General features: G+C 50.7%; 1 protein-coding gene across 1 annotated transcript in view; it reads left to right on the forward strand.

Moving 5' to 3' along the window:
- Nucleotides 1–21606, forward strand: part of ZNF687 (zinc finger protein 687) — a 49730-nt gene that overhangs the window by 13318 nt on the left and 14806 nt on the right. Inside the window, exon 2 of the mRNA XM_050929799.1 lies at nucleotides 13957–16220. Within this exon, the coding sequence (XP_050785756.1) occupies nucleotides 13977–16220 (2244 nt within the window). The 5' untranslated portion in view covers nucleotides 13957–13976. The remainder of the gene's footprint in view (nucleotides 1–13956; nucleotides 16221–21606) is intronic.

Below are 21606 nucleotides of genomic sequence, written 5' to 3' on the forward strand. Positions count from 1 at the left end.
GGATGATAATATGGTACCGGTCCCTGGCACATTGGGGAAAAAAAATTGCCGGTCCCCCACATCAGATATCTAAACCAGTGCTTCTCAAGATAACTGCACGCCTTTTAAATCTTATTCTGTACACAGCCATTGACTCACTGATCACTTTCTCTCCCTTTGCCTCAGTTTCCCCATCTGTAAAATGGGTGATAATACCCAACCTTGTCAAGTGTTTGAGAGCTGAACGATGCTGTGTACATGCAGTCTTTGTTTTAGAGGAAAATGCTGTTTAGAAATGCAGGTTCCTCTAGAAAGAAGGAAAGCCCCCCAAATATACACCCACTTAGACGTGGGATAAAACAGTAGTTCTCTAATAAATTCACGGCAGCCACCTGTTTTTCTTGAACAACTGATTCTTTCTTATTCTTGGGGTGCTGTCAGGTTAATATCTTTAAAAAAAATCTTCTCTTGTTTAGATATTGTTTAATTCTTGAATTTCACTCAACTTGGGCAGTAAAATTATACTGTTCAATTTCACTTGATTTATGTCAGTTTCATATTCTGTGTCTCCTGCTAACTCAAGGCTGCAGTGTTCAAAATCTCCAATCTTACTGCATCCTATAGATTCCCTCTTTTGGGGATCAAAACCCACTAAAATGGCCTTTTGCATCTCACTCCTATTCTCTTGCTGTTTCTGGAGAGCAGAGAGGTTGAATGGTTAGAGCAGTCAGAAGATTCCCAACTCTTGCAAACATTGTTAGGGAAGGTTTCAATCCAAAGTCACTTCTCGTCATGCCAGCTTTTGTGAACATTTACTAAAACTTCGTTGGTGTTAAAATAAACATAGTGCTTCCCTTTGATCTGAATGATCTGCCTTCACTGCAAAATCCAGGTACCGGCTCTGTAAAGTGTTCAGCGCCGCATTGTTTCCGACCATTTACAATTGTGCATTGGGCAAAGCGGGGCGCTCTCTGCTGTGGTGGCAGATGTGCCCCAAACACAAGCTAAGCTGGTAGATCCTGTTGCATGTACTAAGGTTCCACCCCCACCCCCACTCCCTTGTCAGCACCAGCTGGGAATAATGTCAACAATTAGCATTGATCTTCCATGTGAGCACAGCTTTGGGGGGGGTCTACCCCCAGAGAGGGAAATTAGAACAGATGAGCACTAGCTGTTGCATAAATAACACACACACAAGCACAGCCATTGGTGTTGTGTTTTTTGTTTTTTTACCAGTTGCCAACAGTGCAGGATTTTGTGTGTGTGTGGGGGGGGGGGCGGGGGGTGAGCAGTGAAATATGGAATAGCGAGGCCAGGAGCTCCGGTCTGTGCTGCTCGGAGATTTCTCCCTTCCCCTCCCTCCCAGTTCAAGGCCTTCTGCAGACTGTCTGCTAAAACGTTGGCCTGAGGTCTCAGCTGGGGAGAGAGATTATAGAACACCTGGCGCTAGTTTTGCTCATTAAAAACAGTTGCTCTTGAAGGGTCCACAAAGGCTGGAGGTTTTGTTTTTTTTTTTAAAGCAGGGGAATGGTTTTAAAATAGCTCAAAACAGCACTAGGAACGATTGAGAAGGGAGTGGTTTGCCCAGCTCTTAATCTGGAGTCTCCTCGCCAGGTAAATCTGTCATTTTCCTTGGGACTGCGTCCCTCCTCTCCCCCGTGGGCGTTGAGGCCTGGGAGCAGTAGGCCAGGGAGAGCTGTTCTGAAGGTTTCCTCTGTGCTTCGGAAGCTAATCCATTTGTCACGTGATCCTCCGGAGCTCAGCCATTCCGGTTGGCCTTGGACGCAGGGACAGGCAGGGCTGAAGGCCTGGAAGTGGGAGGGAAATGCTCCAAATGGCGTTTAACAATTTCTTTGAGATGTCGTGTTTTCTGAGGGTTGGTGGTTTGTTTGTTTTTTTAAATGCTCCTGGTAGGCAGGACCCTGCACTGATCAGGAAGGGGAACAGGAAGAGCAGCTTTTAGAAATAGCAGGCCCTTTAAATAGTCCCACGGTTCAGTCTCTCTTTTTGTCTGAGCCTTGTGTGCCTTTCTGGCTGTCCCTGGCACAAATTCTCTGGTGCGGTCTGTGTTCTCTGTGCGCTGAGTGGGGACTTAATACTCCCAGCAATTCCAGAGCATCAGTGCACAAAGATGGCTTCTGTTGATAGACCCGAGGACTCCTCCTCTATTGGTATTTTTTTAAGGGGGGGGGTAGTGGATGGGATCCTCCAGCAGCAGTCCTGCTTCCTAGTTAAGCATAAAGCCACTTGCACCCACGCTAAACCCCTAGGCAGAGCGGCTGCAGGGGTGTTGGGAGCTTTACAATGCATCTGCGTAGAAAGCTGCCTAATATTAGTGGTAATGATTAGGGGTTAGATCCAAGGCTGGGACTCTAAAATCCAGGGTTCTATCCCTTGCTTTGGGAAGTGGTGTGGTCTAGTGCTTGGTGCAGAGAGGATGGGTTCCATGCCCAGCCCTGCCACTGACTTGCTGTGTGACTTTGGGCAAATTCCTTCCTTCGTCATGCCTCAGTTTCCCCGTACGATGATGATGCAAATGCTCCTTGGTAATATTTTCAGATGGCACAAAAACTGAGGGAGTGGTAAATATTGACAGGAACAGGTCAGTTCTTTGGAAAGGTCTGAATCGCTTGGGGCGGGGGCTCATTTGAACGTGTCTTAATGTGACCAAAGGCAAGGCCCTACATCTTGAAACAAAGACGGATGAGGGGGGCTGTCTCCTGGAATGCACTTGGGGGTTGGGGTAGATAACCCCTGAACCTGAGCTCAGAGTGCAGTACTGTAGCTAAGTGGGCAAATCTGATTCTTTGCTGTATAAACTGGAGAATATGAGGTAGAAGTAGGGAAGTGGTATTATCTTTGTGTATAGCATTATTGCAGGGGTGGGCAAACAGCTCTCCTGCCGTTTTAAGCTGGTCCTCGAGCTCCCGCTGGGGAGCAGGGTCAGGGAGGGGTGCTTGCCCTGCTCCAGCTGGGGAGCAGGGTCAGGGGCCGCACCACCCAGAAGCCACGGTATGGCCCTGCTCCAGCCAGGGAGTAGGGTCGGGGCTGCTCCACGCTGTTTCTGGAAGCAGTGGCATGGCCCTGTTCCGGCTCCTACCTGTAGGGGGCAACCAGGGGGCTCTGCCCTGCACGCTGCCTCCGCAGCTCCCATTGGTCGGGAATTGCAGCAAATGGGAGCTGTAGGGGCTGTGCCTGTGGACGAGGCAGTGCGCAGAGCTGCCTGGTTGTGTCTCTGCTGCTTCCAGGAGCTGTTTGAGGTAAGTGCTGCCTAGAGCCTGCACCCCTGAGCCCCAACCTCCTGCCCCAGCCTTGATCCCCCTCTCACCCTCCAAACCCCTTGGTCCCAGCCCGGAGAACCCTCCTACACCGCAAACTCCTCATCCCCAGCCCCACCCCAGAGCCTGCACCCCACCCCCCTGCTCCAGCCCTGATCCTCCTCCCGCCCTTCGAACCCTTCAGTCCCAGCACCTACACCCCAAAATGTTTGCCTGCTCCTACATTAGTAAGACTGTGTCCAGTTCTAGTGTGCACTTAAGCACTTAAATAAGGATGTTAACAAGTTGGGAAGGGTTCAGAAAAGAGCTACAAGAAGATTCATGGTCTGGAAAACCTGCCTTAGAGAGGAAGGGCTGGTCTACGCTACGGGGGAAAATCGATCTCAGATACGCAACTTCAGCTACGTGAATAACGTAGCTGAAGTCGAAGTATCTAAGATGGAATTACTCACTGTCCTCACGGCACGGGATCGATGTCCGCGGCTCCCCATGTCGACTCCGTGACTCCGTTGGGATTGGTGGAGTTCCGGAATCCATATAAACGCGTTCGGGGATTGATATATCGCGTCTAGATGAGACATGGTATATCGATCCCCGAGCAATCGATTGCTACCCGCCGATACCGAAGACTAAAGAAACTCAGGGCTTGTTTACACTTAAAATGCTAAAGCAGACAGCTGTTGTGCTGTAGCACTTCGGTGTAGAATTCAGACTTCTTCCCGTCAGCAAAGCTAATCTGCCTCCCCACGAGGCGGTACTTAGATCAACACAAGAATCCTTCCAAGTAGGCAGTGCTAGGTCAATGGGAGAATTCTTCCCTTGACCAAGTGCTGTCCACACGAGGACTTAGGTTGGTTTAACTGCACTGCTCAAGGGTGTGGATTTTTCACACCCCAACCAACATGGTTAAACAGATTTTGTTTTCTTGTGTAGACCAGGCCTCAGCCTGTTTAGTTTATCCAAGAGGTGTTGAAGGAGAGACTTGTTCACAGTCTACAAGTACCTACATGGGAAGATTCCCAAGAGAAAGCTGTTTAATCTAGTAGAAAAAGGAAAGCAAGATCCAGTGGCTAGAAGACGAATCGAGACAAATTCAACAGTTTCAACAGGGAGGATAATTAACCATTGGAACAATTTACTTCGGGAAGTGGTGGATTTTTCATTGCTTTGGGAGATCTGCTGTAGCTCAACCAAAAGTTAGCAGCTTGATGCAGTCGTTTTGGGGAGACAGTCTCTGGCCCATGTTCTGCAGGGGCTCAGACAGGACCATCACGATGATCTGTTCTGGCCTTCAAATATCTGAAGCTCTATTTAGCCTGTGGGGGAGTTGGGTTTACACCACTCTGCAGAGACATGGGGACTTTGGTCTCTTAATAACATAGAAGACTCAAGATCCCAGGACATCCCTGAGGCAGGCATGCAGCTTTCACTTCCCCAACCACCCTAATCCCCGCTCCCCCCTTTTGGGCTGTGGTGGTTACACCCTACCCATGCCTGAAGAGAGATGTCCCAGAGCTTGGAGTTAGGAGGTGCTGCAAGTGGGGAGGGATAGCTCAGTGGTTTGAGCATTGGCCTGCTAAACCCAGGGTTGTGAGTTCAATCCTTGAGGGGGCCGTTTAGGGAACTGGGGTTTTAAAAAAGAAAAAGTCTGGGAATTTGCCCAGGGGGTTGGACTACAGGATCTCCTGAGATTCTGTATCCTAAGGTAGGAAGTGCTGTTTGATCTCAAACTTCATATGGTCTGGGTTTGAGAACTTAAGCTATGGCTTCACTAGAAACACTGCAGCCCATCAATGTAGACGCTTGCTAAAGCAACCGGAGAGGTTCTCCCATCGCTGTAGTTAATCCCCCTCCCCAAGAGGCAGTAACTAGGTCATGGGAAGAATTCTTCAGTTGACCTAGCGCCATCTACACCAGGGTTCAGGTCAGCTTCACTACATACCTCATCCCTGAGCAACGTAGCTGGGTCCACCTCACTTTTTTCATGTAGACCCGGCTGTAGTTTCTCTACATTTTTGCCCCTCTGCCATTGGGTTGGCCTCTAATCTGACAAACGTTTCCAGCTCTGCAATTAGCAGAGAGCGGCAGCCCATGATCTGGTTTGTCTCCCTGTTGCACTGTGCCCTTTGCACACAGGCCATCCTTAGACAAGTCGTGGGTTTCTGTGAACAGGCGTGGGGGAGGGGGAAGGATATTTGAGTGGGGGATGAGGATAAAACTGGATCTTCCTTACAGAGCAGCTTACAGAAGCTGCTTCCTCCTTCTGCAAGGAGGCCCCTTGCAGCATGGCCTTTGCATTTCAGCCAGTGACTATTCTACTCACCGACAGTCTGATCTGTCTTCAATAAGCCTGTTGGGCTGATTACTGCAGTTGTTAAATAATCCTGTATCCAGTTGAGTGCCCCCTGTAGGACTGAACAGTAGTTACATGGTCAAGTTGCAATAAAAACACCCCTGTAACGGCAATACTGTGCGTGCTGCGTATCCAGCCAGAAATGGACGTGACGGGCTCACGGTTAATGTGTGTGTGAGCTAACCAGAAACCATATCCTTTGGCTTAAAATTGAAAGCACAAATGTTCCCTTAGATTATCAGCATGGCTCGCCATTGAGGGTTCCTCATTTTTGCGAGGCCCTGATGACAGTTGCCCACGGCAGCGTTGCTTTTCAGTTCCAGACTATCCAAACCAAGAACAGGCACTGGAGACAGAGGCTACGTATTCACTGGAAAAAGAGGTGCATCTTTACACTGAGCTCATCTCCATTTAAAAACACATCATCTTGTCCCAGACGTAGCCAGAACGAACTGGTCTCTGGTGGTTCTGTATCCTGTGCTCTTTGGTGGACTGGTGGTAGTTTGATAACAGAACTGTGAGCTTTTAGATTTGAAATCTTACATTGATCTCTCGTTAATTTGAAAATGGGGATCATGGTGCTTGAAACCCTGGGCAGGGTTGGGGTGGCCTAGATCTGGGTTCTAATCCTGGTTCAGCCTCTAGGTCACTCCACAACTTCCCTACTGTGTCTGTTTTCCAGTCTGTCAAATGAGAATGACTCTATACCAGGGGTAGTCAATAGATAGACTGCCAGCCAAATCCGGACCGCCACACACTTTTGAACAGACCGCAAAATCTTTTTGCCATTGTCATTCTAAATTTATCACCCTCATTGTTATAATGTTTGTATGATTTTCTCTGCAGCCTGGACCTTGACTTTGCCTTGACCAAGAAACGTGGATCTTGACAAAAAATAATTGATTTCCTTCTTCCCCCCCCGCCCCATCTGCAGATATCTAAGCACTCGATTAAATAGTACAGTAAGGAATGGTTCCTGAGTCACGCTATAGCCTGGGTAGAATGTCTTTCAGGACCATCAGTAACCAAACTGTGTGGCAGTGCAGTGCCCCCCAAACCATCAGCCTTGTACAAGTGCTTTTTTTTAGTCTCATGTGTAGCTAACTCTGCTAGAGTCCTGGTGAAGACAAGGCAGTTTGTAGTGTTCCCGTGAGTTAGCAGGTCACAGTAAGCTGTAGGCTGTCCCGTGGCAGTTTGAGATAAAGAAGGGGAGAGCCTACAGCTTGCTGTGACCTGCTAACTCATGTGGAAAGGGCAGACTGCCTTGTCTTCACCGGGATTTTACCGTGCATGTGTGAGCTCGAGTTAAGAACACAGTGAAGACACAGGCACAGTTGTTGTGGTGCAGATGGGATCTCGGTGGAATAGTGACTTCAAAAAACACACACAACCCCCCTGTGGGGGCGGAGGGGAATTTGCCATTGACACTATCCCACGAGGAAACGCTCATGTAATCAGCCCTGTGCAGAGTCAACGATCCTCCCTCAAGAGCAATCTCTTCAGGGAGTGAGCGGTTGAAGAGCGTCTCTGGGAGCATGGAAGCTACGAACGGTTTGTAAATGCCTCTTTCTTTCTGTTTTTAAACTGGTGAGGTTTTCAAAGACAATGGAAGGAGGTTAAAATGGGGTCTGGTCTCCTACCATGGTGGGCTGGGTGTATTTAAAAAAAAAAAAAGGGGGGGGGCTTAATCAAAAGGGGTGCAGGACAAACTAACTAATCTATGGAAACACCAGGATGACAAGAGGCAGAACTTGACTTCCCCCTGTCTGGGTTTTGAGAAATGAAATGTCTGGGTTTTTTTTTCCCTAGTGGAGATCATATGTGTCTGCTTGTACAAAGACATACATGCAGATTGTTTATAGTAGAATAAGTGGGAGTAAACTGCAACGCCGGATGTTAGGGCAGATGTTGAATAATTAGTCTGATGCATAAATAAAAAGCAGCACACAGGTTGCGTGTGACACCAGGCCGCGTAATGATGGTGCTTGTCTCAACAGCGTGAAAGCCTACGCTCAATGTTTCATAAGCAGTCTTTAAAATATGCCTTTTGGACTGAGAATTCACTGCGGGTGAGAAGTGACAGCCCTGGAGACTGGTGTGTCGAATGTACCAGAACCGGTGTTTCATGGGCAGTGCTCCTTCCCAAGCTCGTTTCAGTCTCTGGTTCCGCCAGGTCTTGGGCCTTTCTTCGGAGGTTGCCGCTGAAAGATTCTGTTCTCTCGGGGCTCTTATCCTGCCATCGTCACCGGAGTGCCGGAGCGCCTTCCAGTTGTGGATTGTGATGTGCCCATCAGCTGTCATGGGTGGCTCGTTCCCTCTCTCCTCCCAGGGGAGAGTGTTACGTGCAGTGGAATGTTTTGTTTTGGTAGGGTTTTGTTTTCAAATGTTACACGCTGCGTTGTGTTTATGTCAGGGAAGGCGGGTTGAAGAAGTGCATCTGGCACTTGTAGCAGGAGGTAGGGAGGTCTGGGATGGGCCGTAGTTCCCATGGGAGATTGTTCCATAGCTGAAAGAAGCTCTGTCTGATGCCAGCCTGGGGGTGGAAAGTTCCCCTGGGCCTGAGGAACAGAGCTGCCAACTGAACTTGAGGCTCTTAGGTTACGTAGCTGGGAACATGCTTCCCACTGTCGGCAGTGACACGCTAGCTCTGCTTGAGCTAACAGCACCCTGACTGTAGCGGCGTAGCTGGTGTAACACAGATGGTGGCTCAGGTTAGCTGCCCGAGTACGTATCCTGGGTGTATTTGCACTCGGACAGCTAGTCCAAACTGCCGCCCACGTGATCCTGGCGACACTAGCTCAAGCAGAGCTGCTGCCTGTCTGTCTGCCCGGGCTGGGAAGCATGCTCCCAGCTGCAGTGTAGACGTCTGCTGGGCCTAGACCTTGGCCTGGGCCTGGGCCATTGAACACTTTGAAGATCTGGACAAAGCTGAGTTTTACTGCTCAAAAGTGAGGTAATTTTGGTTTCTGAAGCCGTGTCCAATGCTGCTTCTCAAAATTGAGGTTGAGCTGCTTAAGGGACGTCTTTCTCCTTCCCCGATGTCCAAGTCGGCATTCAGAAAATCCCTCTTGGTTGTCTCTTCTCCATGCCCACGTGCGGATGAACCTGTTCCTAGTAAGAGGGAAGCTGTGTGTAGAGGGGAGAACCTTTGCACTGGCTGTAACCTCCAGGGTAGTATTGGAGGGGATGTGCACAGGTAAACTAGAAATCCAGGGAGCATGTTGAATCTGTTCCAAGGGGGAGAATTTCCCTAAACAAATCCTTGCTTTGTTTGCGTAGGCCAACTGTTGGCTTCTTCCGGGGCGTCTTTGTGTGCAGCAACCTGCTTGTCTGCTCTCTTGTCTATAAATAGTCGTACTCTGCCAAAGCTGGATGAGAAAAATCATTATTTGAAAAACCAACTTCCCTGCAGAATCGTGTGTGAGGCTAAGCGGGCCAGTGTGCTGGGAAAACAGATCGCAAATGATGGAGCTGAGCGTAACATACAGAGGTCCTCTGTCCCGGCTCTTTGAAATCCCACTTCTTTTCAACATATCCCTTTTGCTGAGAGAGCTAATGGAGCCTCTTCTCCCACATCACTTAAGACATCTCTGCATTGTCCCTAGTCGTGGCTGGAGGAACATCATGTGATCTCGTTGAAACTTGTTTGCGTAGGACAGAGTTTAATCGTAGAGGAGGTCTCTTCTATTGCTAATAAAATCCTCTCTGTTCCTACTCAGGTGTCCAGCACAGGATCAATCCCTCCAGTATCTTCTAATGGCTCTTCTATCAAATCTGCCTTCAAATGTGTCAGCAGGCAGGATTCCTCTTCCTCTGGAAGATGACGCCAGAGCCTTAATAGGTCTCAGTGTCGCTTAAATTTTCCCTTTTGTAATTTCAGCCCATTCTCGTATCACTTATCCCCTTGTGCCTCCCAGCCGTTTCCTTTCCTCCTGTCGAAACCCCTCCCGATCTGGTAGACAATGCTTTGCGCACTCTCCCCTTTCAAATATAATGAGGACTCTGAACAAATTGCCGCACTAGCCTCCCTTCTAGCATATGTCTGCACTGCAACATGGCTGACCCATGCCAGCTGGCTTGGGCTAAAGAACTGTTTAAATGCTTAATTGTAGCCATTTGGGCTTGGGCTCTGGGACTGTGTGAGGTGGGAGGGTCCCAGAGCTCACGTCTACACCTACATCACCACCCCGTAGTCTGGGGTGGACAAACTTTTTCAGCCCGAGGGCCACAGTGGGGTTGAAAAACTGTATGGAGGGCCAGGTAGGGAAGTCTGTGCCTCCCCAAACAGCCTGGCCCCTGACTGTCCCCCCTCAGAACCCTCGACCCATCCAAGCTTCCCCTGCTCCTTGTCCCCTGACTGTCCTCTCCCAGGACCCACCCACCCCTAATTGCCCCCAGGACCCCATCCCCTATCCAACACTCCCCCCCCCCCCCCCGCTCCCAGTCCCCTGACTGCTCTGACCCCTGTCCACACCCCTGCCCCCTGACAGCCCCCCCCGGGACTCCCACGCTTATCCAATCCCCCCCAACTGCCCCCCAGAACCTCTGCCTCATACAACCATCCCTGTCCCCTGACTGCTCCCCAGGACTCTCTGCCCCTTATTCAACTCGCAACCCCCTTACCATGCCACTCAGAGCAGCATGTGTGGCAGCCGTGCTGCCCGGCTGGAGCCAGCTGTGATGCTTGGCAGAAGCGTGCAACCCTGCTGCCCAGAGCGCTGCCCGCTCGGCAGCATGGCTTCAGGGGAGGGGCCAGGGGCTAGCCTCCCTGGCCAGGAGCTCAAGGGCCAGGCAGGACGATCCCGTGGGCCGTAGTTTGCCCACCTCTGCCATAGCCTGATCCCTGTGAGCCCGTGTGGACTGGCACAGACCCTCCGGGGGCATCGAATTGCAGTGTAGACACACTTAGTGTCTGTTTTGCAGGGCAGAGCTATTTGTCTGGGCATTGGAAGAGTCCCACTGAGAAGCTCACCCGCATGGTACAATAGATGACACTGATGCAGCGTGGTGATGTCTCTGGTGGTCAATCGACTGAACAGAGATCCCTCTTGGAATGACCTATGGTGAGGGTTAAAAATATAACTAGACTAAACCTACCTACTAAACTGTCTACAGTGGCTTTCCTAGTGGTCTTTAAAACCCTGCTTAAGCTCAGCCATAGTGAAACAGGTTTCTAATGAGGTCTCAAGGACACAAATGAGACCAAACCATGTATAAAAACAGGTTTAGCCGAGACTCAGAACTAGGTTTCTTAGCCCAGTTTGTCCCCATATGTGCTGGCCACCTGAACCATGTTAAAACATTTACTTCCACGGCATCTACGTTGTTCTTAATCATGGTCTTAGAGCACTGCAGGTCAATGTAGCTGCAGCTATGGAATGGCCCGTGGAAATGCCTTATGCTAGTGCCGATACAGTGTCCTGCTACAGTTAGCCACGTGCCTTCACCATAAAGACCATGTCTTTGGTTTGGTGCCATCACACAGGACCGTTTGCGGTGCCTTTCTACATCAGTGGCTCTCAACCTTCCCAGACGACTGTACCCCTTTGAAGAGTCTGATTTGTCTCCTGTAGCCCCAAGTTTCACCTCACTTAAAAACGACTTGCTTACAAAATCAGACCTAAAAATATAAGTGTCACAGACGCACTGTTAGTGAACAATCACTGACTTTCCCATTGTTACCATCGAATTATAAAATCGATCGGAACATAAATATTGTACTTACAGGTCAGCGTATGGTATATTGAGCAGTATAAACAAGTCATTGTCTATATGAAATTGTAGTTTGTAGTGACTTTGCTGATGCTTTTTAGGTAGCCTGGTGAAAAACTAGGCAAATATTGAGATGAGTTAATGTACCCCCTGGAAGACCTCTAAGTAACCCCGAAATACACGTACCCCTGGTTGAGAACCACTGTTCTACAAAAGTTTGGAACGGATGCAATCTAGTACCATTCCACAATCTGTTTTGTGCAGAGCCACAATAACAGAACCAGACCAGGCTAGGGGGTGTGCACGCTGTAGCTGCATTCTTTGCATGATTTGACTTCGCTATCTGTGAAAACATGCTGTCATTTCTTATTTTGGATGCTTTTCCTTGGTGTGCTTTGAGAGCCCTCTCCCTCGCTGATCCCCTCTGCCACAGAGGAGCTGTTGCTTCCCACTGGTCGTAGACCACGTGCACGTATGCGCCAGTTTTTAAAACAGAGCATCAATATTCAGCCCAACAAGGGCTCTTCTGAGAAACTTGTCCTGTCCTTCCCCAAATAAACCTAGCGAGACAGAAGGGTTTTGCTCACATATGTGTTTGTGGGGACTCAGAACAACGTGCTGCTTACAGATAGTCAGAGGGCTCGTCTGCGCTTGAAAACTCTGTAGCGGCACAGTTGTAGCACTGCAATGTAGACATTATCTGTGTTGACGGGATGCTCGCATCAGTATAGGCAATCCACCTCTCTGAGAGGCCAGTAGCTAGGTCAGTGGTCTTCCATTGACCTAGTGCTGCTACAGGGGGATTTAGGTCGGCTTAACACCCCTCGGGGTGTGGATTTATCACGACTCTGAGTGAGGTAGCTGCACTGACCTGACACTTCCATGTAGCTAAAGGAGCCTGCGAGTTAAAGTACCAACTCCTGGAAGCATCACAGTTAAGATGAGGGGTGAGAAGCCCAGCTACTCATCAAACTCTTACAAGGTTGTGAACAAGCATTAATGAGGTAGGGGAAATACAGCTGCTGAAATATTGGCCAAATCATGGAAGATCTTTCATACGTCATCTTAGAATTGGGTTTTTTAAGTGTCTTGGTGTTTGCCAGATATTTTGCCACTTATTCATACAAGTTGATGACATCAAAGGGGCAATTCTTCTAGTAAACTTAATCATGTATATTTCTGAAGCTTAGGGTGACCAGACAGCAAGTGTGAAAAATCAGGGCAGGGGTGGGGGGTAACAGGAGCCTATGTAAGAAAAAGACCCAAAAATCAGGACTGTCCCTATAAAATCGGGACGTCTGGTCACCCTGCTGAAGCTCCTGATGGAGCGAAGGGGTTAGATGTGGTTTATAGCGCAATATACCAGTGGGTTATCTGAAAGTTACTGCTAGAAGTTGGCCTATGTATGTGTTTCGGATAATCCACTCATTGGGGCGTAAATAGGATCCTTTCCTACTGTCAGTCTTTCTGCAGGTTTCAGAATCCTAAGTCTCATTCAGATCTGGTGTAAGCAGTGCAATGCCACTCACGTCTGTGGAACTCCACCCACAGAGGCGGGATGGCCCCTTTATGGTGGAGAGAGATGGGCAGATTTGTTTTGTTCTGATCTTTTGGGCAGGTTGAAAAGTTTACATCAAAACTGTTTTTTCGATAGAAAAAATGGGGTTTTGACTAAACAAAGTTTTTCTCCCCCCCCGACTGGCCACAGAGAACTTTGGCTGTGTTCCAAGAGGCAGTGAAGAATTTTTCAGATCCCTTGGGCATTCCGACGGGCACGTCTTAGTAGGATCCAAGTGCCCTACGTGACACTAGATTGGTGAAGAGTGGGATAACGGGGTTTTTGGAGACGTATCCTCGGTGCCACCGTGTGCATTTTGAGCTCTATGAATCCTGTTCTCACAGCAAACAAACCCTTGTGACTCCCGTGTGAGGTGCTTATTCCCATTTTACAGAAAAAGATGCAGTAAACAGCAGCAGGGAGGGGCAAAGTGATGTATGCCCAAGGGGGCCAGAGCTGGGACTAGACAGCAAGGATGGCCTAGGGGTTAGAGCACTGGCCTGGGACTGGGGAGAACCCGGTTCAATTCCCCACCCTGACAAAGGCCTCCTGTACGACCTTGGGTGAGTCAAAAAGGTTACATCTCTATGGCAGTCCTAGGGTGTGACTGCAGCTCGTGTAGACTTACCCAAGCTGGTTAGATTGAAGCTAGCTCGGGTCCCGGAGTAGCGAAGCCCTGTCGGTGTGGGCTTTGGCAAGCTGTGTACCCACCTGGAACCCTGGGTAATTACTCTCAATTACACAGCTTCACTGCTGCATGACCCAACCTAGCTAGGTTAAGGCTAGCGTGTGTGTGTGTCTGTGAGCTGCAGTGGAGACATGCCCTAAGTGTCTCTGTGCCACAGTTTCCCCCTCTCTACAATGTAACAGCCCTGCTGCCCAGGGGTTATGAGGATAAATACGCTAAGGCGCGTATGGTGATGGGCCAGAACCTGAGATATACACAGCTGGGGTTACAATGTCCTAGCTTCTGGTCCTGTGCATGGCGTGCTGCTCTGTGATGCCAGCATGGTCTGTGTCGGTCCAGGAAGTTTCCCTGCCCTGTAATATTAAATCCTCTGTCTTCCTTTTCTTAGACTCTGCTGGATTCTTCACCATGGGTGACATGAAGACCCCGGATTTCGATGACCTCTTGGCAGCTTTTGATATTCCGGACATCGACACCAACGAGGCCATCCATTCTGGCCATGAGGAGGCTGAGGCTCACATCAAGCAGGTCCCTGGGGAGCCCGTGGCCCCTGACCACGTCCTCCCCCACACGGACATCACTGCCGTCAGCGTGATAGTAAAGAACACCGTCTGCCCCGAGCAGCTCGACCCCTTGGACGGCCGCGGCAAAGATGGGCACGGCCTTGGGCCCCGCCTGCTGCAGAATGGCTTTGGTGCCCCAGAGATGCCCAGGTCCCCCACCTCCAGGCCAGGGGAAGTGGTGGCGTCGTCCAACGGAGAGTGCTGGGCATCCAAGGAGAAAGGGGCAAAACCCATGGACATCTTTTCCCACTTCAGCCCCGATCCCCACGAGGAGAACTCTGCGGATCTGATTGACAGGCCCCGGGAGGGCAAACAGAAAGAGAGAGCCCTCTCTGTGCCCTCTCTCTCCCCATCCCCCACCCCGTCTCCTGCCCCGTCGCCAAACTGCAAAGACCCAGCCGGAGAGAGCACTGACAGCCTCCCGCCGGCTTTCCCGCAGCCCTTTGAAACCAGCCAAGCGGGGGGCGTGAACGGCTCCCCTGCCATCATTCCCATGATCAAGAAAGAGGAGTCCGACTCAGAGGAGATGGACCATGGGGCCAGCCCCAAGGGTTTGGCTGAAGCCCTGCATGACAGCCCCTTGGGGCACCTGAAATCGGTCACTGTCCGCTACTCCACGGATGATTCCCCCGTCACGTCCTGGCCCAGTTCAGATCCAAACCTTGACAGTAGCACCAGCAACCTCCCCGAAGTGAAACACTCTCCCACCAGCCCTCAGGAGCCGTTCTTCAAACCTTCCCCACTGGCGGAGGGAAGCCCCGAGCCCCTTGGCTCCCCCAAGCCGCTGGGGAGCATCCCCCTCAAGGAAGAGCAGGAGGCTCTAGAGAAACCCCCACGGAGCATGTCAAGCGGTGAGGAGGAAGAAGAGGAGGAAGAAGATGGCAGCAATGATTCCCCCTCTTCCAGTTCCTCGCGGCCTCTCAAAGTGCGGATTAAAACCATCAAGACGTCTTCCGGCAGCATCACCCGGACGGTGACCAGAGTCTCCTCTGATTCGGAGCCGGGAGCTGCCAAGCTGCCTTCGGAGCCAAGTTCTCAGGAGGCCTCCACAGAGGACTCCATGCTCCCGGCTGCAGTGGTGAAAGAGGAGAGCGTGCTGGAGGTGCCCAAAAAGAAAACGGAGCTCTCCAGTCCCCTGAAAGTCATAGAAGGACCCAAAATTGTCAGTGTCCAGCTAGGCAATGGCACCAAAATCAAAGGGACTGTTCTGCCGGTCACCACCATCCAGAACGCCAGCAGCGCCATGCTGATCGCCGCCAGCGTAGCCCAGCAGAAATCTGTGGTGCTGCCGGGCAAGGCCGTGACGAAGAACATTATCAACCTGGTGCCGCAGACCCTCCCCAAAGCCGACACCAGGACCAACGTCAGCACGGTGACCCAGACCACCACCGTCACCACCACGGCCAACCAGAAGGTCAACGGCACTACGGTGGTGATGGTGCAGCCGCAGAAGCCTTCGCCCACCATTGCCGGCACGGTCATTTCCAGGAGCCAGTCCAGCCTGGTGGAGGCTTTCAACAAGATCCTGAACAGTAAAAACCTCTTGCCAACCTACAAACCCAACCTGAATCCTCCGGCGGACTCCAGCCTGGCTCTCCCGCCTTTCGGGTATCGCTGCTTGGAGTGTGGGGACTCCTTCGCCCTGGAGAAGAGCCTGGCTCGACACTACGACCGGCGCAGCATGCGCATCGAAGTGACCTGCAATCACTGCACAAAGCGCCTGGTCTTCTTCAACAAGTGCAGCTTGCTCCTGCATGCCCGGGAGCACAAGGACAAAGGCCTGGTGATGCAGTGCTCCCACTTGGTCATGAGACCTATTGCTCTGGATCAAATGATTGGCCAGCCGGACATCACCCCCATCGTGTCAGTGACCTCCCTCACTGCTGGCAAAGTGGCTGGGGTGCCTCAGGATGCTATGGCGACAGCTAATGGGGCTCAGGACCAACCCATCCTGCCCCTGAGCGGCAGCTCGGAGCAAACTAGCTATAACTGCTTCCGGTGTCTGGAGTGCAAGGAGCAATGCAAGGACAAAGCCGGGCTCGCTGCGCACTTCCAGCAGGCTGTGACCGCAGGAACAATCACCAGCACGGTAGGTAGAATAGCTTTGACCCCCTCCCAGAGGCCCCCTCTTATTGCAGAGCTCCCGGGTGTCCTAGCGCTTTCCTGAGGGAGCAGCACGTCTAATGGCGAGACAGGGAGCATAGCGGGCAGGAGACCTGGCTTTTACTCCCAGCTTTGCTGTGGGTTCCCTGTGTGACCTCAGGCAAGTCCTTTCCTCTCTGTTTCAGATTCTCCCTCTGCAGAATGAGGCTATTTACCCACAGATACAGGCATTCGAGAGCCTGAGATGAAAGGCGTTGGGTATATGCACTGTGTTACGTTAGCAGCTCTCTATACTGCCTTGTACCTGATTTATTTCCTGTATCATGCGGCTGCTATTTGCAAAATTTCTATTCACAGAGGCAGCTTCTGTTGCAGGAAACCAGTCTGTTGTAGAGCAGCGGCTCTCAACCTTTTGGGACTCAGGACCTGTTTGTAAACCTTGGGTCGCAACAGGCCACCAGTAAATAGCTTCAGTGCAAAAAAATCTAGTTTATGAAATATCTTACCCACGATATTGAATAGACACGTCAATGTAGTAAGTACACTGTGCATGCCATAGCGGCAGCTACTGCAGCTCCGGTATGGCGCGTTTTGCTGGGCTCGGCTTCCTGCGACCTCTGATGTCGTATTACCACTCTGGTTTGGCCTAGCTCCCCTGGCGGGTCAACCAGGCCAAATTTGTGACAGTGGTGTCACAATCTGGTACATGGAGTCACAGTGCTCCTGTTGCCCCTGTTGTCATGGAGCCGAGCCTGGCCAGCTGCATGGGACTAGAGCCAAGGGTGCCAACTCCCGTATGACTCGTTGACACATTCTGATAGCCCAATTTTGGGCTGAATAACCTTATGGTAAAGGAGAAGGAATTGACCTGGGAGACTAAATGTGCTGCACTTAGTGAAATATGGGATGTAAGCATGTGCAAAGCTTGAAGACTGCAAGGAGCAGAGCGTCAGGAAGGTTGCTGAGAGCGGTACAGGAAAGGTAATCTCAGACAACCGGATCTGTTAGCCTGGGGGAGAGTCTCCAAGGAAAGTAGGGAAGCCTACAACTGAACTGGAGAAACCTTGAAAGGGAATGATCTTAAATTGACTGGAGGTCTCTCTGCCCTGTCACTACAGTTCAGGGTCTGCTGACTCTGTACATAGGCAGTTTCCAGAAGACTCAGTGCTCCCAGTATCCGTCTTGTTAGAGAAGAACGTAAAATTGCTCCTTCAGTTCTATGTAACCCACTTACACCTGGTCCCTTTCAATCCATGTGTATATTTCAGAGATAAGGGACAATTTCCCCGGCGTCTGTCACTTTCATGGAATGTTAGCAATTAGCAAGTAATTAATCCTCTGTTGCACTTTTAAAAAACACATTTCTTTGTATTATCACTTGGAAATTGGGGAATTTCTTGGAAGCACCAGATCTAAGGTTTGATTCTGCGGTGTTCCAAGTGGGGTGGATTCTCCGTCACTGGCAATTTTTAAATCATGGTTGGATGGTTAATCGAAAAGATCTCTAGTTCAGAGAGGATTTAATTCAGGGAAGTTCTGTAGCCTGCATTATACAGGAGGGCTGAAGTTCTGTGGCCTGCGTTGTGCAGCAGGTCAGACTAGATGATCATAATAGTCTCTTCTGGCCTTAAAGTCTATGAGATGATCAGAGTGGTCTCTTCTGGCCTTAGGCCTGTGAATGGCTCTGTGGCATTTCCCCTGTAGCATTAATTATGTGCTAAGGCACCCAGGGCCTTGTAATAGGCATCTGTGTATTATTTAAGTCAGTGGGGCGGGGCAGAATTAAAGATGCTAATAAAAGATTAGGATTCTTGCTAGAATCTTGATCCGGTTGCTGCTTCCTGGTTTGTTGGCGCTAATCATCAAGTTAAGTCGGTGGAGAAGCCTGGATGTATTAGCTCCCTGCTGGAGAGCTAGGCCTGAGATTCCGTCTACTTCCTATTTGCTGTGAACACATCCTGGTTCGCTCGGCATGACGACATCCAGCCGTCTCTCAGCATTAAAGCGGAGTATAGATTGATCTTCAAAAGGCGGAATGAGCCTGAATACAATCTATTCCTACCTTGGTATCCAGAGTCCCAGAGGGGACCTACAAATTCTGTCCACCTTAACTTTGTGCTTTTAAATTATTAAGGTCATTGGCTTCTTTCCTGTGAAAAGAATTTACTGTTCCACCTTCAGTGTTTGTTTACTTCCGAGCGCTGTTACAGCCAGATGATTGTTTAAATTCACATATCACCGTGCTGTAGTTAAGGATGAGCATTGCTCTCTGTTTAAAGGTTGGCTGTTGGCTCTAAAATCCTCCTGCTCACTGAAATTGGCTTGGAACTCGCCGTGTTTCATGAGGATGCAGAGTGGGGATAGTGGTCCAAATTTGGGGCTATTTGAATAAGGGGTTCCTGAGCTACAGCCTTCTTACAAACAGCTGGTTCTTGTAACACTTATTTGCACGTGTCTGGGTATCTTAGTGTGTCTGTCACTCGGCATTTACTTTACCCATCACCCTATTGGGACACAATATTGAGAAAGTTATTGACCTGAGAATTTGGACTTAGAGAACAGATCCAAATTGATGTGTGTGTATGTGGGGATTAGGGGGAGGATGTGGAAATGTGCATGAGTATGAATAAGCATGGAGGGAGGGATAGCTCTGTGGTTTGAGCATTGGCCTGCTAAACGCAGGGTTGTGAATTCAATCCTTGAGGGGGCCATTTAGGGATCTGGGGCAAAAAAAAAAAAGGGAGGGATGGTACTTGGCCCTGCTGTGAAGGCAGAGGACTGGACTCAATGGCCTTTCAAGGTCCCTTCCAGTTCTGTGAGATAAGTATATCTCCATATTAGCTGATGGCAGAGTCCCAGAGTAGGTCAGGGAGGTGTGCTGTAGTCAATCACCCCCCCTAGCCATCCTCATCGACCAGGGGTTTGAGCTATTTCTGCCTGTTAGAAATGGGATTCTTTTACGCTGCTTGGAAAGTAGCCTGTAGTATCCCAGCGAAGTTAGAAGTTAGGCTTGGGCTACGCTAGCAGGGGGGGTTTGAACTAAGATACTCAACTTCAGCTATGCTATTGGCTCCCCCATCGACTCTGCTTACTCCTCCTGCCAAGGTGGAGTATGGGCATCAATTTGGGGATCGATTTATCACATCCAGATGAGACACGATAAACCGATCCCCGATACATCAAACACTACCCACTGATCCGGCGGGTAGGATAGCTGAACCCTTAGTGTCTGGAACGTACTGCTGCTGTGCATATTGCAATGCTGTGTATGATCCCTGTGCCCAGCTCACGCAAAGTGTACTGCAAGGAATCCCGCAAACCAGGGTCAGCCCACAAGCACTCGCCTCCGGAGGGACCCGGACGGGCGCTGGGGAGGCGTGTGAAAGTGTGTCTGACGTCAGTCATGGAGTAGCTCCGGGCGACGTGCTCCGGTGCTTCAACTCCAGTTGTACTCCCAGACCGCGAGGTCGAGTTCTGCCCTCAGCAGGCCTTTGAGAACAAATGTTGGGCACCAGTGTGCTAGGCTTGGCTTGGGTGGAACCGCTTTCTCCGCTGATACGATTTCCAGCAGGGTCTTTCAATGTGACTCGTGCAAAGTGTTCTGCGGGGAGGCGATCGCGTACCTGGAGAACAGGTTCCGCCCTGAAGCGCTGATGCAGCGCGCTCTCGCACAGCTGGAGTTACGGATAGCATGCGGATCATCAGTAAGGCTGGGCTTTCGGGGCCTCGCTATGTTACAAAGGCTGACGGAGAGATTCCCAAAGGGTGTGGAAAGCTCCTTGGAGCACAGTGGGTGTTAGTGAGGAGTAGCATGGATGTGGCGCCTTTGGAGAACAGGTGGTGGCTCTTGGAGGGTGTGGAGACTGTAACCGGAGGTGGAATTGCCAGCTTGGGTCGAGCTGTGATTTAAGCTAACATTAAATAGCAGCGGGAGGGGCTTGTCGTGCAGGGACTTGGTGTCCGTCTGCCCCAGGAGGGAGCAAGGTCTTTTCAAGGCTAAAGTCAGCTAGAGTAGTGGTGTGCAAACTTCCCCCCCCCCCCCCGCTACTATTAACGGAATCTGTCTGTGCCCCCATCCCCTGTTACGCACAACCAAGGCAGTGCTGGCGCTAGGCATTAGCAGAGTAAGCAGTTGTGTAGGGTCTGAGAAGCCCAAGGGGGCCCCCTAGTCGCTTTTTGTGGTTGTTGTTATGACTCCAGTTGGTCACTGATTCTATGATTTTTTGTGATCTCTGCGCCTCCACCAGCCTGGGCTGGTGGGGAGCTCAAGCTGTCAGCCCCAGCTGGTGGGGGGGCTTGGGCTGTCAATATTGGGGGTGGGAGGAGAAGTGTACTTGCTTAGGACCCCCAGTGTTTTAGCACTGCCTCTGGGTTGTGTAGCCCACTGAGCTGAGTTGGGGTGGAGGTGGCGCTCCTTCCCTGCCCTCTGTAGAGTCCCTGTCACGGGCCGCCTGGTATCGCCGCTTCCCCCTCCCCGCAAAAAACAATCCGCCAGAACGTGCCCCACAGTTTGTCGTCAGTGTCTTCCAAGATGTGGGGCCATATTCTTGGGGCGTCTGTCGGGGCTGTGGCAAGCAGATTCCTCTTCCAGGCTGTTGGACTGAGGTGCCCTTTGAAAGCCTCTGAGAAGGGGTGAATGGGTGAGTGCCGCTAGCAGCCATGGGAGGGATGGAGTGTGCCCCCGGCTTCTAGAGCTGCTGAGAGTGGACGCTGGTCATGTCACAGATTGGATGGTCACGTTCCTTAGCCAGCTAGGGCACAGCCTACGACCAGATCTGCTTTGAGCTGAAGGTGGAGGGGTAGATAAAGGAGCAAAGGGGAGAGGGAAAATATGCTCTGGGGAAGGAGGGGCCAAGACAGGGAGATGCACACCAGCCTCCTCGCGAATGCTTAGTTACGGTAACCCACATGGAATGAAACTTTCAACCCCTTGTGAAATAACCCAGGCCTGTGCTTTCTCTCCCTGCCCTGTCAGCAGCCGCACCCTCCAGACATTTCCCCACAGGGCCATGCTCACCACTGCACTACAGCAAAATGCACAAGAGGGGGAAGGACCCTTTGAGAATCACACAGTATCCTTTGCCTAGCATGGCAGCACCTTACCTTCAAACCATCTGATAATCTCTCCTCCCTCCACTAACCCTGTCTCCTGCACAGAACAGCTCTTTCTGGTTCAGAAAAAGAATTCACTGCTGAGAAGTGTCGGTCCCACAGAGTTAAAGGTGCCTGGTGGCACCTTGTGCCTTTCCAAGACATCAAGTTCAGCTCAACTCAAATTTCTGAAAAGTAGGAACTAGAATTAAGGGAGATGCCAACTGCACCACGCAACCGTAACTCTGTCCTCTGCATTATGGCCAGCACGTATCCTAGCC

The sequence above is a fragment of the Gopherus flavomarginatus genome, chromosome 20 (genome assembly GCF_025201925.1).
Source record: "Gopherus flavomarginatus isolate rGopFla2 chromosome 20, rGopFla2.mat.asm, whole genome shotgun sequence".
In the NCBI taxonomy this organism is placed as follows: Eukaryota; Metazoa; Chordata; order Testudines; family Testudinidae; genus Gopherus; species Gopherus flavomarginatus.